The following is a 16,057-nucleotide window of genomic DNA, read 5'->3' on the forward strand; positions in this document are numbered from 1 at the left end:
AGGGGTCAGAGTAATGAATTTTACAAGATTGGTTTTCATCTGCTTTTTGGAAGAATAGATTTTGACAATATTAAATGATGCAGCAGCTCAACATACGTGATCACAACTCAGGGGAAAAAAAACATGCTGGTCTGAAACGTAATAAATCTAGAAGGAACTTGGAATTTTTACTCTGAGTGACCTACGTTTTCCCTCAAGACCAAATCTGTGAACACACTTGGGTAAATTCCCTTCACAATTTTAAGCTCTGTCCCTTCAGCTCCACTGTAGGCAGATATGAGAGAGAGACCAGATTTTACGCACCTGGACATATTATAATCCAAACGCTAAATTCTATTCAGTAGACAAAGTACTTAGATTTAAAAAAAAAAAAAGACATTAAAAACAAATTGTGAAATTTTGCTTTTAAACTAACAAACCCAGCCCTGGCTGCAACAAGAATAAACCAGGAACTTTTTGGAAGACCAACATTAAAAACAGGGATGTACTCCAATTTTCCCTTCTCATGACTCTACAGTAGATCGTTTTATTAGGAACAGTGCAAGTCCCTGATTATGGATCTAATGACCTGATCCTGCAACTGCAGCATGCAGGCCTTCCATGACCCTGTGGGCCTCCATTGGGTGCTCTCTGTCCACCTGCTACTGGACTGGAGCCTATAGTACATTGGTTCCCAAACTGGGGGGCATGAAGAAATTCCAAAGGGGGCATGAGGCTGCTCAGCCCTTGAGCTCCCGGCCGGGAGAGGCTCGCTCCCGACCCCTCCCCTTCCTGTCCACCCTCCCCCGCAGCCACGCCGCCACACGGGCAGCACACCTTGTGCCCACCCACTTCCCAGGCTTTCCAATAAGCCAGTCCTGCCGCTCTGAGAGGCCTGGTAAGGGGGCGGGGAGCGGAGGGGTTGGATAAGGGGCAGGAGGTCCCCGGGGGGGCAGTAAGGGGACAGGGAGCGGTTGGATGGGGCAGAGGTTCGGGCGGGGGGGGGCCATCAGGAGACGGGGTGGGGGTTGGATAGGCATGGGAGTCCCAGGGGGCCTGTCAGGGGGTGGAGGGGTGGATAGGGGTCGGGGCAGTCAGGAGACAAGGAGCAGGGGGGGCTGGATAGGGGGTGGGGGGTCCTGAGAGGGGGTGGTCAGAAGACAAGGAGCGGGGGGGGGGGGGATTGGATTATTGTAAAGGAGAGGTGGGGGGCATGAGGGTTTCTCGAAAATTAAAAAGGGGGCATGATGCTGAAAAGTTTGGGAACCACTGCTATAGTATGATGCTGGCATCGAGTAAAGAGTACAGCTGACCCACAGTGGCATTTTCTGTATTAGTAACAAGTAAAACAAAGTTATCAGAGTTTAGCTACTGGGGGATGGCACAAGTATAGCTAAACTCGTTACGCTTGTGATATCAATTTTAAAAATTAAAATACTATCCCTTTAAGTTCTTTCAAACTAAGACTAACCCAGGGCTCTCTGTTACATTTTAATTTCCTCTATGACATGTAATCCTGGTAATTAGCAGATCTCTTAGTTTCAGGAAGAGCTATCAAACATTTCTAAGAAGTGGATTCAAATGGCTTCCTCTAAAAATTAAAGTTGTCCCTGGAGATTAAACAGGAAAACTCAGGAGAACAAGAATACAGTCATGGGTGTCTATAAGGGGGCAATGAATGCAGCAGCAGCTCAAATGTTCCTGAGAGCTTCTTGTCATCGTGAACACCTTGCAAGTCAGATCCCTTACCGTGAAGTAGAACTGCTCGGTCTCCTGCTGATTGGCCCGTCTCTTGGCAATGCTTGGCTTGCTCATGAAAGTTTCAGAGACTGTGGATTTGACAGATTCCATGGAGTTGCTGTACTGGAAGCAGTCAGAGACATCAAAGTCCTCAATTGTGACTATGTCTTGGATTGTCTGCAGTGTGGCTTCCATAGTTTTCTTAACCTGCCTCAGCAAAAAGGACAAAAAGGCATTAAAATAAAAATAAATAAAAGATGAGAAGCAGCAGGTGAAAAAACAGGGGATCAGTGTCCCAGAACATTTTATTAATAAACTGCTATGACTGCCTTTGAGTCCTATGGGCCGTAACCACAGTACAAGCTCTGCTAATTAACAGAGCACAGTCCACGTAAACAACCGGCTAGCAGCAAAATAAATCTGCACTGCTGTATGCTGTACAAACCCTGCAGTAAGGAAAGTATTATTCCAGTGTCCTAGTGCGGGGGAAAGAGGGGAGTCTACCCAAATAGCAAAGTGACGTGTTGGGGGGGAAATGGTGCAATGCTCATAATCATTTTATTCCCGACACTAAATCTACCGGGCTTCAAAACAAAAACACTGCATTAAAGTAAGACCTCCCTGCAATTTGCTAAGTCTTTTACTGAAGGTGTCTTCCTTGCTTGGGTCTATCAAGGGACCACACAAACAGGATGAAAAATTCCAGGGGGGCTTAGAGGTGTGCACTGGATATTCTGAGGGGCTCCCCAGGCAATGCCATTCATTTAATCCTTTCAGGTCAAGAGACTGCAAAGGATACTAGACCTTGATGGGATGAACGCTTGGGGTTAGGAACGGAGGGAAGGAGAAGGGAAGAGGCGGAGCGCCTCACTGTGCCGATACGATTCAAAGGCTGATTTCCCCCTCTCTCCTTTTCAAAAGAGATCCACCTTATCTTCAAAAACCCACTGTTTGATTCTCCTCTGCCTTGCACTTCGCAGTGTCATCTACATCTGTGCACAGTGAGCGAACAGACCTCAGGCAGTGAAGGAGTAGGTGCCAATGTGTAGCCACCCATCTTGGCAAGAGCCGAATTGCTATTTACAACAGGTACCAAAACCCACCCTTCTGCAGAGGCATGACAAATTTAACCAATTCACCGCAAACACCCCGCAGTAAGGACTGAAAGAATGTCACTCTGCCTCCAGTTTTTTCATACAAATCCATTTCCCATCTGCAGGCATTTAAACGTCATTGTCTGAAATAACAGACAATGGAAGGAGAAAAGATATACTTCATGTAGAGAATCCGACATTAAGGTATGTGACTTATTGATCACAAGCACTGCAACCTGATGTGTGTGTTCTTCCACAGCGAAATCAGCTTAGTAACATTACTTAATCCCTGTCCACCCCTCGCCATCTGTACCCAAATGGAACAGGAGATGGACCTGAATATCACAAAGTAATACCTGACTACAGTTTCTAGTTTTTTTAAGTAACTGAATAGTTATTTCAAGTATCAGCATTTCTCTCTCTTATTAAGAGGATAGTATCAATATTACACACAAAAATCTAATAACTGCCATGTAAACAATTTATTCTCTAGTATTGTATTGTTTAGATTGCAACCTTAAAATAATACAAATTAAAAAACCCACTAATGCGTAAGTACAGATGTGCTATCTTATTTGTCCGTTTTTAATCTATGCAAAGATTTTAAACACATTTGTAAAGACTTCTGTGGCCAGACAAACAAACAAGGGATTGAGACTTGAAAAACAAAAACCAATGTGTCTATATTTGTAGAAAAGAGCTAAAACATTCTCCAGTATAGACTAGCATCTCTTTAGTTTCACAGGGGAGAAATATTCCAGTACCTGCCAGCAATTAGTAAAACTAGGCTGAATACAAAGCAACATGTTGAACAGTAGCTGTAAGTGATAAATTTGTAGTATAGGTTTGTTTTATAAACCAGGAGAAGAAAGAACTGTATTAAATCACATTCTATTGTTTATATGAGAGCTAAACACTCAAGTGAAACAAAAATTAGGACTTGCCTGAGGTTTATTATTTTTAAGACAAGAGAGATCATTGATCTTTGCTTCCTGAGAGGTGGCCACGCCTAGCGATTCAGATTGGGAAAAAGGATAACACTGGATTTGTCTTAGAAATTTCTGCCCCATGCAAAGCTGCTGGGAAGGAAAGTCAGGGATACAGACTAAGACCCCGAAGCCCTCTGCTGCCCTCCTTCCACATCTTCCTACACAGGTCAGCGCAAACAGGCTTATTGAGATGGGGTACTCCCTTGTCCCTGGGCTGTGTGAAGATTCTAATACTGAAAAGGCTGCAAGCGTTTTTTTGGTTTGTTTCTTAGCTCACCTCTTCGTTTTCAATCTTGAGCGTAGATAATCTAGACTGCAGCTGCTGGCATCTCTGCACCAACTCACTCTGGACTGGCTGCTGGGCACACAGCTGTGACACCTGCAAAAAAAAGCCCCCTTGATAGAGTCACAGTACATTCAATACCCAAGAAAATCATAATTATTGTGTTAGGGTATTAAACAAACAAACCAATGACAGTGATAGTTTTAGTGCTTGAGAAGTCTCTGAACTCAAGCCAAAACAAATCAAAGCTAAGCCCCACGTTTTACTGAATTACAATCCCCTGCCCCTAAAGTCAAACAAAATAGGAGGGGAAAAAAAAGACAAGGAAGAATTGAGTAAGAGAAACAAGAGTCACTTTCAATGAGTTAATCCTGAAACATCTGACTTGCACTAGAGACCACAGGCAGAACAGAACCCAATGACCTCAATGTGATTTAATGACCTCAATGTGATTTATGTCATTTTATGGCAGGGAAACATTTGGTCTAACAAGTCAAGTACTTTGTGAAGGGAAAAAGCAAGCTTGGCTTGTCCACTTGGGCTATCTATTATTCCCCATGGCTACAGGAAGGATTACCCCTGTTTGCTACGTGACAGCAAGGCAAGCACCTTTTTACATACTAAGCACTGGGCTCTCAGTACTGGTGAGAATGCTCACGTTTCACAGCACACAGTAGCCGTGATCTGGGGTAAGAACAAACTGCTGATATCATGGCAGAAAGCTACAGTCTGCTAAGGCTCAGGGTGCCAACCGAGCTACACACATGTATAAAAAGTAAATCTCATGCATACAAGAACCACCCCAACAATCCTAGGAGAGCAATACAAACCTTCCTACAGACATAACACAGACACAGTCAGGTCTTATGACTAGCAATATGTTGAGGGGGATGAAGATGTGGGACCGAGTTGGATGGGTGGGGAGCAGTCCTTTTTGCTATCCTAGGGACACTAATCTGTGTATGAGTATGGGATAAAAAGGCCACTTTCCATCTCAGGGTTTTCACATGTTCCCTGCTGTCCATTCCATCACTTAAGAAGAAAGACAGCCGTAAGCTGCATCTGTATGTCTAGGAATGAAAGAGCACACTGGCCATCAGGGAGCACCTCTCTAGCCTTTCCTCACGTTTGCTAGGATAATGTAGACATCCAGCCAACTGACCTAAGTCCCATTTAGATTTGTGAGCTGGCTTCAGTTTGGCTCCTAAACATGGCTCCCAGATACGCAGACACAATGGATAAAGCTGTCAAGCAATACATTTTCATTTCCAAAAATGGACTACCTTGTGTCACCATAAAACGTGTGAAGCACCACAAACCACTTGTGCTCCAGGACTACACAGTCAAATGCCTCATAAAACTGCATATTAAATTGCTTGTCTTTCTTTCTTCAGGCAGTGGCAGGGCTCTAGGAATCAGTTTAGGTAGCAAAGGTTAATTTCTCTGAATACTGGCTTCTTTCTGCAGTGTAGATTTTCTTCCAGTTAGCTCCTCTAATAAAAAGGGGCTATATATAAATGTACAGTATTCCTCCACTGGAGTGTTAGCAAGCAAGAGCTCTGCAATTCAGTCTTAGGAATGGGGTGTCAGAGGGGAGAGAAAGTGATCGAGTTGATATTTCAAGTTGATCTCTCTGCCCTCTCTTGTTGCACCCTCCACAAATCTATGCAACTGGAAAGCACCAATTTACGCCTGAGGGCTTGACTATGCTAGGCTGCAGCTCTAGGCGGACACAGGATGCTGGCATGGCACATGAAATGAGTGCCAACAAATGGAAGTGAAGTTTTATAGTAAGGCAAGACTGGGAGTAAGGTGGATTCAGAAAGTGCTTCAAGTGATGTTCACTGGACAGAAGTTATTTAGGATGTCCCTATTACAAAACACAAGAGACAAGAACAGACAAAGTACTGCTCCTTTTAAAAGAGTTAGCGCTTCCGACTTTTGCATAGGATGCTCTGGCACCAGTCTCTCTAATACATGATAGCTGACCTGATGACTTTGGTGGGAGCTATATGCTGTGGCAGATTTAGGACTGATCTGAAAAAAACAAACCCCACAACCTAAAACAAAGTCATTTACCTGGCGAGCAGAGGCTGGGTGATGTCTGGAGACAACATGCCTTGTTTGACCTATGCTGCCCGTATCTTTTAACCCATGCTACCTATCCACCAGATCAGCAAGGACTGACTCAGAACAGTGGTGTGTCTGTGCAAACAGCTGAGGGCAATGTGGCTGCAGAAGCAGAGCTAGGCTCTGTATGGGATGATTAAATCCTTCAGATGTTTCTTCAGTCTTCTAATTTGAGTGTCCTTGTCTCAGGAGTCTCCTTGACATGCTTGGTAAATTTTACAAAGTCTGGATATGTAGAAAATGCATGAATGGAAAGGGAACAATGGTGTTTCTCCATCTTTAGGATCATAGCTATTTGGGTGTTTTCATCTTCAGCTGGTTTCTTACTCAAAATGAGTCAATTGCAGTCTACAGAAATCTATGCCACAGCTTATATTTTCCTACTGCGTCCCTTTTCCAAGGCCTCCCCCTCAACTCCCAGGTGGGAATCAAACAGGTGGCCTTTTTGAAAAGGCTGCCGTAAGTGCAGCGTATGGATAGCTGAAGAAGCTGCTTATGGAAGTCGCATTGTCCCCATCTCATCCTGTCTAGCAGTTTTCCCTCCCATCTACATATAGGACTCCACAGAGAGGTTGCAGTCCTTGTCACTTACCTACCTAGCCAACACTGTCCTGTAAAAATACAGTCTCAAGGCCATTCTTCCACACTTGAACTCCAGCCCAGTGACCCACCCACAGTACACATTCCTGAGCTCCAAACAGCAGGGAAGTTGTGGTTTACTATAGATCTAATCCTTTCAATGTAACTCAGCAGGATAGAGATTTCTGTGCATGTTTACAGAGCTGGAGCAGAGGCAGATAAACTGACCATGTCACCCATGTGGGGCTGAAACTCAAACTTCATGGGCGGGCAGAAGACGTTGTTGTACATCTCCATGAGGCGCTGCTTGTCACTGTTGGCATCCAAGTTCTCCACTGCATTCTCAATGGCATCCAGGCCCTCGTGCTTTGACTGTTCCAAGTTCAGCTCTGCAGACAGGAATGTCCTGAGAGCTCTGTTGAGGCTGGCATGGTAGCCCAGGTCACAGCACTGCTGGAAAACAGACACCATGCCACGTGAATAAAAAGGCTAAAACTAAATGGTCCCTGGTCAGGGACAAGCATAGCAGATAGCAAACCATGGGTACTAAGTGGTACTCTTATGATGGACACTTATCTCACACCCAAAGCAGAGGTCTTGACCACTGATACACAATGGATCATGAGATCTCTAAGAAAGAGGAGGGCTGTTAAACACAAGACAGTCAATAAATTCCAACTCGGGTATTACAGACTGCCTCCCTAACATCCCCCTACAGTTTCAACTGGATACATTAGCCCTCATCGACTCTCCTAAATTGTGATGGAGTGTCGCTGTGTGCTGTTAAGAAATGGAGGATTTCAATAGTGGATTCATATATACCCCTTACCTAGCTCACAGAGCCAAGTGGCTGCTACTGGAAGCAGTCTAAAATCCTTGGACAAAGGGCACTCTATGCAAGTATTCTAACTCTACTGAGCACTATTTTTCACATTGATCTTGGAGGAGCGATAGGCTGGTGTCAGCTGAGCATCCAGACAACTGATCAGGACACACATTACAACTGCTACTTTCAGGGGCTCATCTTAATACGCTTTCCACAGAGGTATTCCTAACAGTACCAGGAAGCCCAGTTTTCATAGATAGAGGACGTCCAAATTTTGCATTTAGCTGCTCAAATCAATACCTGGGCAAATAAGAGGGTAACACCACATTTAAGTGCCACCTGGCTCAGAGGACCAATTCGTCGCATTTCTGGCCGTCATAAGCTTACCCTGGGTAACTATGAGACAAAGGCCAAATGACTTCTGCTGTGCTAGAAGGGGAATAGTGCCCCTCAAAATGCATGGCTGGGATGGTTTCATTGCTAGGGTGAGACAAAGTGAACAAAAACTTCAGGTAAAAAGGTCATAGTCAAGCATTTACTGGATATTACTAACATTAGCATGACATCACTGAAAGCCAATCAGGCAGCCTCATCTGCACCCAGCTTCCACAGCCAACTCCTAATATTTCAAAAGGAAGAGACGCTCTTTTCATTACTTGATCAGAAAGCCTGAATTTTACAGATATCTAATAAATAGAGCTAGAGAAATGTCCATCTTCCAGGAACCGCAAGCAAGATTAAATATGCGAGGATAATATGCAACAAGCAAGAGCCCATCTGCTTGATTGCTATGCTGCTCTGTAAGCAAAAATCACAGCATCTCCTCCTCCTCCATCATTTGGGTCTCATCATTGTCCTATTGTAAGTAAATGCCTTCAAAAAGAGAAAAAGGCACCCAGACCCTGCCCCTCCCCTGCTTTTTACAAGACTTCTGCCACAGAATGCTACTACATGCCCGGGTACTGTGCCAATGGACTGTAGCAGGTGTGGAGCTCTTGTAAAGGAACAGCAGTCGCTGGCTTAACTGGAGACAGAGAATTAAAGGACATTAAATTCAATCAGGAAGAACAAAAACCCCAAGATCGAAAACAAAAGCTGGTGGATGGAAAATTTGCACGTGCGGGGACACTCTCTGGTAAAGAGCCATTCAAGCTATTGCTGCTCTTCAGGCACATTAAAATTCCATGTCCCATGCAGCAAAATTTGAGAGATGTCAGATTCAGCTGGACCAACAGTCCCATGAGGAGGATCTGCTCAGACTGTTTACAGAGACTGATGCTCATTTTGCTTAAAATGTGGGTCAATCTACCACAGAACCTAGACACACTGACAAGTTCATCTCCAGTGTTGGTGCCCATTTTTCAAATTACACCAAGGTACATGTGCATTTAAGAGGAGGGCTGAGCTTATGTCAAAAGGATTCATTCATGAGATTGGAGAGTGAAATAAGGTTTAATATTTCATAGCCCACCTCCAGGAGAAACCAGGAAGATCAGATTAAGACAGCAACTTCTTTCAGCTTTTCTTTACAGAAGCTAGTGGCAGAGAACATTTTCAGCCCTCTCTGTCACTAACATTTTAAAGCGTCCAGCATATCATATTTATAAGTGTGTCAGTCTCACTGGCCTTTTCTGGGTTATATAAATGTTTGATGGAAGCATTCTCCAAGGAAATCAATTTTTTATAAGAATTTAATGATAGCTCATCCAAATTCATTTCTCAACACGACAGCTGATTAACCCTTTGCCAGCAAGTAGCCTTTAAACAAACCCAGAATACAAAGTCGAGGAAAATAACTGTTTTAAAACTCAAGTTTGTTTCTTTTTGGGGGGAGGGGAGGAAAATGGAGGGAGCTTGTGTTATTTTGGGGTGGGATGCAAGGGAAAAGGAAAGGGAAAGCTCAAGCTCTTATTGAGACAGCAGAAATCTGGTTATTCCCAGGATTTCAAAGCCACCCTAAAAGCAGGCTGTCAGACACATGCACTCACACAACCCGACTCCATTTCTTTTTCAGCCTTAGTGGTTCACAGGCTTTTTTGAGAAAAAATACAGATTGCTGAAGGGTCTCAAAGGCAGCTCAAACCAGACTTCTCTCAAGATCAACTTCTCCATTAGTGCAATAATTTCATTAACATAAGGATCTGCCTCAGTCACCAGAGTCGGGAAACAGAATCACTGACCAATGTCTGGGACAACACACTCTTCTTAACTCACCACTATTTCCATTGAGGATATTGTAGGTGTTTCAGGGTTGGTTTTCAAATCCTGTGTGTATTTAAATCAGACCCTCAATTACACCTCAACAGGGCTTAAACCTACCAATGGTAAAGTGTCTTATTAACAGTTGCAATTTACAAAGAGTCATTGTTAGACTGGGAGTACTTCGCTCTATTTCCAGCTTTGTCACTGATTCACTGCATGAATCATCAAGTCCCTTCACCTGTGTGACTGTTTCCCTCTCTGAAAAAATGGAGCTGATAGTGCTTACCCAGTCCTTGTAATGCATTTGGGGGGATCTACAGATAAATGCTCTATACGCACTTAAGTATGCACTTTACACAGTTAATCAAGCGGCTAAAGGGTTAACTATGTCACTGTGCATGAACATGGCCTGAGCTGTAGCCATGTGACCTACTATGTTTATCAAGGAATGGTAAAAAAATTAACCACTGCTGAAACTTTTGTTCTTCCTGGCATCTGCGTATAGTCTGGAGACAGCTGTGCCAGCAGAGCAGCCAGAGCACTTTTAGTGAGACAAATCCTGCCGGCTAAACTGCTAGAAACTCCTTGGGATCTCCTTGGTGGTTAAAGAAGAGTTAAGGATTTATCAAGGAAATATAAGTGGGTTCTGTGTGATTTTTCAAGACACATACCTCATTGGAAGCATATTAAGAACTGGCAGTTTGTTGGCTGAGTGCTTTACAGGAATTTGTTATGAACTAGAACTGGAAGTTTCAAAAGGAATTTAAGAGAATTAGGTCTTCAAATCCCATTGGACTTCAATGGGAACTGGGTGTCCAACTCCCTTAACCTCCTTTAGAACATCTAGGCTGTAGAAGAAACATCCAGAAAGTAGTAATTTTCTATAAAGCCAAGAAGCTGTCATAAAAATCCAAGTCCATTTTTATTTTTTTTTTAATGTGTCAGGTACAATCCCCTAAAAAGACAGGGGTTATAGTGGAAACGCTGGATGTCCCACAGATACAACAGCATTGCCATGATGCATCACACAGCAGGACAGCCCTCCTTTTAATAGTTACAGTTGCACCTCCAAATAAAACATTTTAAAAGGTCTTTGTATAGAGAGTCTTGATCTGCAGAGGAAAGAGCAGTAAGAATCTCAAATACTTGAACCTTGCAGCAGTGAGCATGGCTCATCTGACTTTACAGCTGGCTGAATAATGACCAGTGGAGAGTGATCAGAGATGAGAAATTAATTCTCTTGTTCAAATCCCACCTCATCCTCTGCACCCACCCACTTAGCTTCCTCCAAACAACTTCCCCCAGGGCTCAGCACAGATGGTTTTAACCTCAATTACAAGGAAATATTATGGTTGCCATCGAGAAATGGAACCAAGTGGGACCAACAGCAATCAATGACTTGATGAGCAGAACTAATTCAATGCAGCTCATGCCTGTGAGGTGGGGGGGCACTCACATGCTAGAGGAAAATGTCCATCAACACTAACTCTGAAAGATTGGGACCAGGTCTACACTACATCACTCAGGGGTGTGAAAAATCCACACCCCTGAGCGAAGTAGTTAGATCAACCTGACCTTCCCCCGTATAGACAGCACTGACAGCTACCGCCTCGCCACGAGGAAGATTAATTACACCAACGGGAGCAGCTCTCCCGTCGGTGTAAGACCATCTTTGCTGCAGCTGCACCACTGTAGTGCCATACGGGAAGACAAGCCCTGGATCATCTCAAACTCCCAAAGTGGCTTTTGTGAGTTTCCAGCAAGCGTGACTGTTAGGGTAGAGATGATAAAAGTAGCTGTTATTTATTCAGTTTATACCTTTAATAAAACAAACTTAGCGCTAAGAGACACATGCTAAATTGCCACTCCTGGAGACTGAGGTCTCCTACTGAGCAGCAGAACGTGTACCACATAGGCAGTTGCAGGGTATCTACCCGTACATGCTGCTTTATGATCATCTGCCCCAACCCCAAGCTTGACAGGACTCTTCCAGGGAACAGGAGAGTTCTCTTTCCATAGACAATTTCATTCTTCACCCCTTTGCTGAGACTACCATTGAGCTAGGGGTGGGAATTAGCAGGACTATTGGTGATACATACACCTTGCCACTGGGAACTGGTCTAACACAAATCTGTAGACCTGGGTGGATTTGAATCAGCGGGAGGTCCTGGATACAGGAGAATGGCTCTCCACATATCTCACTGAACCTTCTATAAAGCGACACCATAAATTTGAAAGTTAGACAATTTCAAAAAAAATGAGTTAAAAGCAGTTTTGGGAGCTACGTCTGCCTTTGAGTCCTTCTGCCAATTGTTTTATGGTTTTACAAACACACTTTCCTTTTTTAGAAAAACCTGTCTCTTTCAATTATAATCTTGGGGATTTGCTTAAAACAGTATGTATAAAATCTGAAACAGATGAAGCATTCCCTCTCTTTATAAAGATTTCTATACTCTGTGCCTACTGTACAAACTTCCCTTCTTCTTAACACTCCCTTTGCCAAGCAACTCTTGAAGAAAAGCCTCCCTAACCACTTCACTACTGACTATTGTAGCTGGTACATTTCCCCAACGTACAGCGATCAGAGCCTGCTCAGCACTTCAGGCAGACAACATTGCAGGCCATCATTGCAGAGGGGCTACAAAGGATGCTAGCACAAAAGGGGTTAAAGAAGGAGATGCATACAATGGGGTTAATGAGAACGACATTCAATACAGGCACCCAAGTCGCAGCACACTTACATCAATGAGATCAGACAGGTCGTGGATGTAATACTTGAACACAGACGCATTGGTGGCTTCCAGAGCCAGCAGGTACTCATTTCTCGCCTTAATGGCCTTCAGTTTATTTTCAGTATATTTTGCTTGACGCTGAAAAGAAATGAAAGTTGATTTAAAAAAAGAAAAGAAAAGAAAAGAAAAAAAAAAGTTCTTGGTGGCAGAACAAACTGTGCCCTCAGAACAATTACACCTCTCATCTCATTGCTCACTTCTCTTCGTTTGGGAACTAATTTCATCTAACAAGATTCCAAGGCTTAATTTAGATCAACACAGAGTGTTAATCAGACAACCCTGAATTGAGGGCTTTACCTGCAAACAACCCACAAACGAAGAGGGAGCGGAGGGGGTGAAGTCTTAGATGGTTTTACAAGGTTGTAAGGTGACGTAAAAACAAGATGTCATTTCAGTCCACCTCCAGACCTGCAAGTCCTCTGGGCTACTTAATTTGATTGCTAGAGTATGTGGATCTTCTTAAGGAAAGAGCGAAGGATTAACATCGCCCATGTTTGCTTGTGTGCCTCCAGATACCATGGGCCAGACCCTAAGCTGCTGCAACATCAGCTGCTAATGATCTGGCCCCACATCTTACTACCCCATTGACATTGAAGAGAAAGCAATAATCTGCCCAGTAGCAATTTTAAGGAAGATATTCTTTACCTTCTAGCCTCACCTCTCTCCAAGTAAAGAGGCTTGGGCTCTGCAGCATCTATGCATAATGAAGATAATTACAAAATATGGCTGCTGTGCTATCCAGCCAAGTTAATGACAATGCTAACCTTTGCATTTCCTAACACTGCATCCTTAACCCTACATTATAACGTAGTGTTTTGAATTTAAGTATCACTAACAGGAAACTTCTCAGCAGTCACTCTGGTCAATAACTACAAAGCTCTCCTCCTGACACCATTTATTTCCTCAGTGCCACTGCTCATTTACCTTCTCCTTCATTTTCTCAATTTTCTTGACTGAGCTCCGTCGGACATGTTTCTCTTCAAACCTAACGTTGGAAGTTGAGTCAGGGGAGCGTGGAGTCTGTTTGTCCTCTTGCTTCACCGACTTCCCAATCTGTTTCTCTTCCTGTTTTTCTGCCTCTTTCAGCTTGCTCTGAGCGCTGATGCTGTCAGCATTGTACATGTGGTAAGTCTTCATCACCTGCAAGAGACATCATTGAGCAGTCACATAGCAGCATGGCTTTGTATGCTCTGAGAAGGATGAGCTTGTTGTGCCCAAAGACAAACACACTAGATGCTCACAGATTTTACATACACCTTCTCAACATGGAATTTTACCTCCGTTTCAGCCTCCAATATACCTGCACTAATGAAACTGGAAAAAGAGCTGCACCTGTGCAAACCTTTGCCTTTAGCTATCTACTCCAGGTTTCTGCACTCCAGTGGCTGGCCACTGACTGCTGAAACTGGGACAAATCCCCAGTATAGACTAGGCCCTAAGTGCTTAGAGAGTTTATTCACTGGGAGTGGGCGGGGAAATCAAACAGTGGTTTTATCTTTAAAACAAATGGATGTCATCCTGCAGATCACAAATATTACTTCAAGATGGCCAAAGTACCCTTCAAAATAAAAGGCAAAAAGTAAAAGGTAAAAGTTCCTTACTGAAACTGGTTTCAAAACAGCTACCCATTATCGATAAAAGAAATATGCTTCATTGTCCGACAATCATGGCTCTATAGATCACAATATTTTATTTCATGCAAGCCACCACATTATATCTTAGAAAGGGTATTTTGTTAGCAAGCAGTTGATGGGTAATAGTTTCTGGTAGAAAGAAAACGCAAACTGGGCAAGTTCTAATGCTGACAAAAACATCCTACCACAGAACAGGGACAAAGCATGTGTATGTATGAAACTGGGGTTCTCAGAGTATTTCTGCAGTCAAACTGGGTTATTATTCAGCTCTGATTTGGATTGCTTTTTTCCATAATGTCTCACTAAGATCCTTTTAGTGGAAGCCAATGGACTAACCTGGGGTGGGACGACCACACAACCTATTTCCCTAAATTAGTTGCACGGTAAGTTTTGGTCATCCGCTTGGTTCTCAAAAGTTTTGAGCTATAGCCTCAAAAGTAAATGAAATCAGTCACTGGGAATTCACAAATCTCACGCAGCCCTGTGTAAATCAGTGGCTTGCTCCCACTGGCCGTTGCCTGTCACTTCTCTGGATCAGCCGGAGATCCATATTTAATCACAACTTGAGGTTGTTTTTCTTTTTTTTTTTAAATACCAAAAAACTAATAAGGACCAGCTGATTCCCTTAACATAACTGAGGAGGGCTGTACCACATTGGATAATCATCATATACATGTATTTTCCTTGAAGTGTTCACTCCCATAGTGTTTGAGGCCCACAATCAGTCCCTTTGTACTCTCTGCTGAGTGACAAACAGCACAACACTGCTTGCTGAGGTCCTTTTTGAGGGATCCAGTAGGAAAGGATGGTGCGAGAACACAATGGGCTCTAGGGAGAGATGCACTGTCAGGTTCAGAGGGGAAAGTGCTTTAAGTGAACAGCTGCATTTTAAGGAGAGTAGTGTAAAGAGAAACATTTGTATAAAATATTACTGATAAAAAGGTCACTCTAAACTCTAGCTACTCAAACTCAAATTCCAGGTTTTATACATTATTCCAAGGACATCTGAAGACGCAGAGGAGAGAGACACAAGTCTCTGATTTGATGCTTTGCCAGTGCCACACTGGCATGTTATCATTTGGATAGTGGGATATGAATATGCATCTTTAATGTAATTAGAGGCGCCTTTATTCATATTTCATACAGAAGCTCAATTGGCCCGGAGGCTTCTAGTCTTGGAAAATAATTTGTACTGATGTTCTTTAGCAATGACAAAAAGGAAGAACATGGTGCTATAGGCTTTTAGAACACCTTAATCTTTGTGGTCCTCTTGTAGTTAAAATTAGAATTATGCATCAATGGGACCTTCATCCCTCAAAAGGTTTCCAAGTGAGATACAAGGTCTGTGCATGCAAAGTCCTGATGGGCAAACCTCAGTCAGTTCAGATACATATCTGAAACCTCTTGGATCCACAACCTGAGCTTTTGCAAGTCTCCTAAGGAGAGTGTCTTTTGAGAGAGTTGGAACCTAGAAGTGCACAATGAATATGGGAACTAAGAAGATGGGGGAGGAGACCACAACATATTTTAGTTTCAGAGAACACCTAGATCTAGTTTTGTGTAAACCAGGAGAAGAGAAGAAAAAGGACATGACATCTGAACTGATTTATCCATCCTCAATTAGGGTGAAAATAGGCACTGATGATAATAGGCTGATAAGTGGCCAGTAAAGGTTATCCGAGTACAGGGCCCAATATTGCAGTCCTGACTTCAGCCCAATTCCCTTTGGAAGCCATTTGGTTTTAAGATGCAAAGCCATTATGCCCATTTCACCTTAGTCTGAACTTTAACAATTTCACTTTAAATGAG

General features: G+C 43.2%; 1 protein-coding gene across 6 annotated transcripts in view; it reads right to left on the bottom strand.

Annotated features, from left to right (window-relative positions):
- SRGAP2 (SLIT-ROBO Rho GTPase activating protein 2) overlaps window positions 1-16,057 on the bottom strand; it is a 203,326-nt gene that overhangs the window by 48,118 nt on the left and 139,151 nt on the right. For 4 of the 6 annotated variants that reach the window (XM_037884821.2, XM_043533697.1, XM_037884823.2 and 1 more), the window contains 5 exons: window positions 13,539-13,754; window positions 12,564-12,692; window positions 7,023-7,247; window positions 4,080-4,181; window positions 1,729-1,926 (listed from right to left, as the gene is read on the bottom strand). In XM_037884821.2, coding sequence (XP_037740749.1) covers window positions 1,729-1,926; window positions 4,080-4,181; window positions 7,023-7,247; window positions 12,564-12,692; window positions 13,539-13,754 — 870 coding nt within the window. The remainder of the gene's footprint in view (window positions 1-1,728; window positions 1,927-4,079; window positions 4,182-7,022; window positions 7,248-12,563; window positions 12,693-13,538; window positions 13,755-16,057) is intronic. The other 2 variants (XM_037884822.2, XM_043533698.1) reach the window with 1 other exon arrangement.

This window comes from Chelonia mydas, chromosome 21 (assembly GCF_015237465.2).
Source record: "Chelonia mydas isolate rCheMyd1 chromosome 21, rCheMyd1.pri.v2, whole genome shotgun sequence".
Taxonomy (NCBI): Eukaryota; Metazoa; Chordata; order Testudines; family Cheloniidae; genus Chelonia; species Chelonia mydas.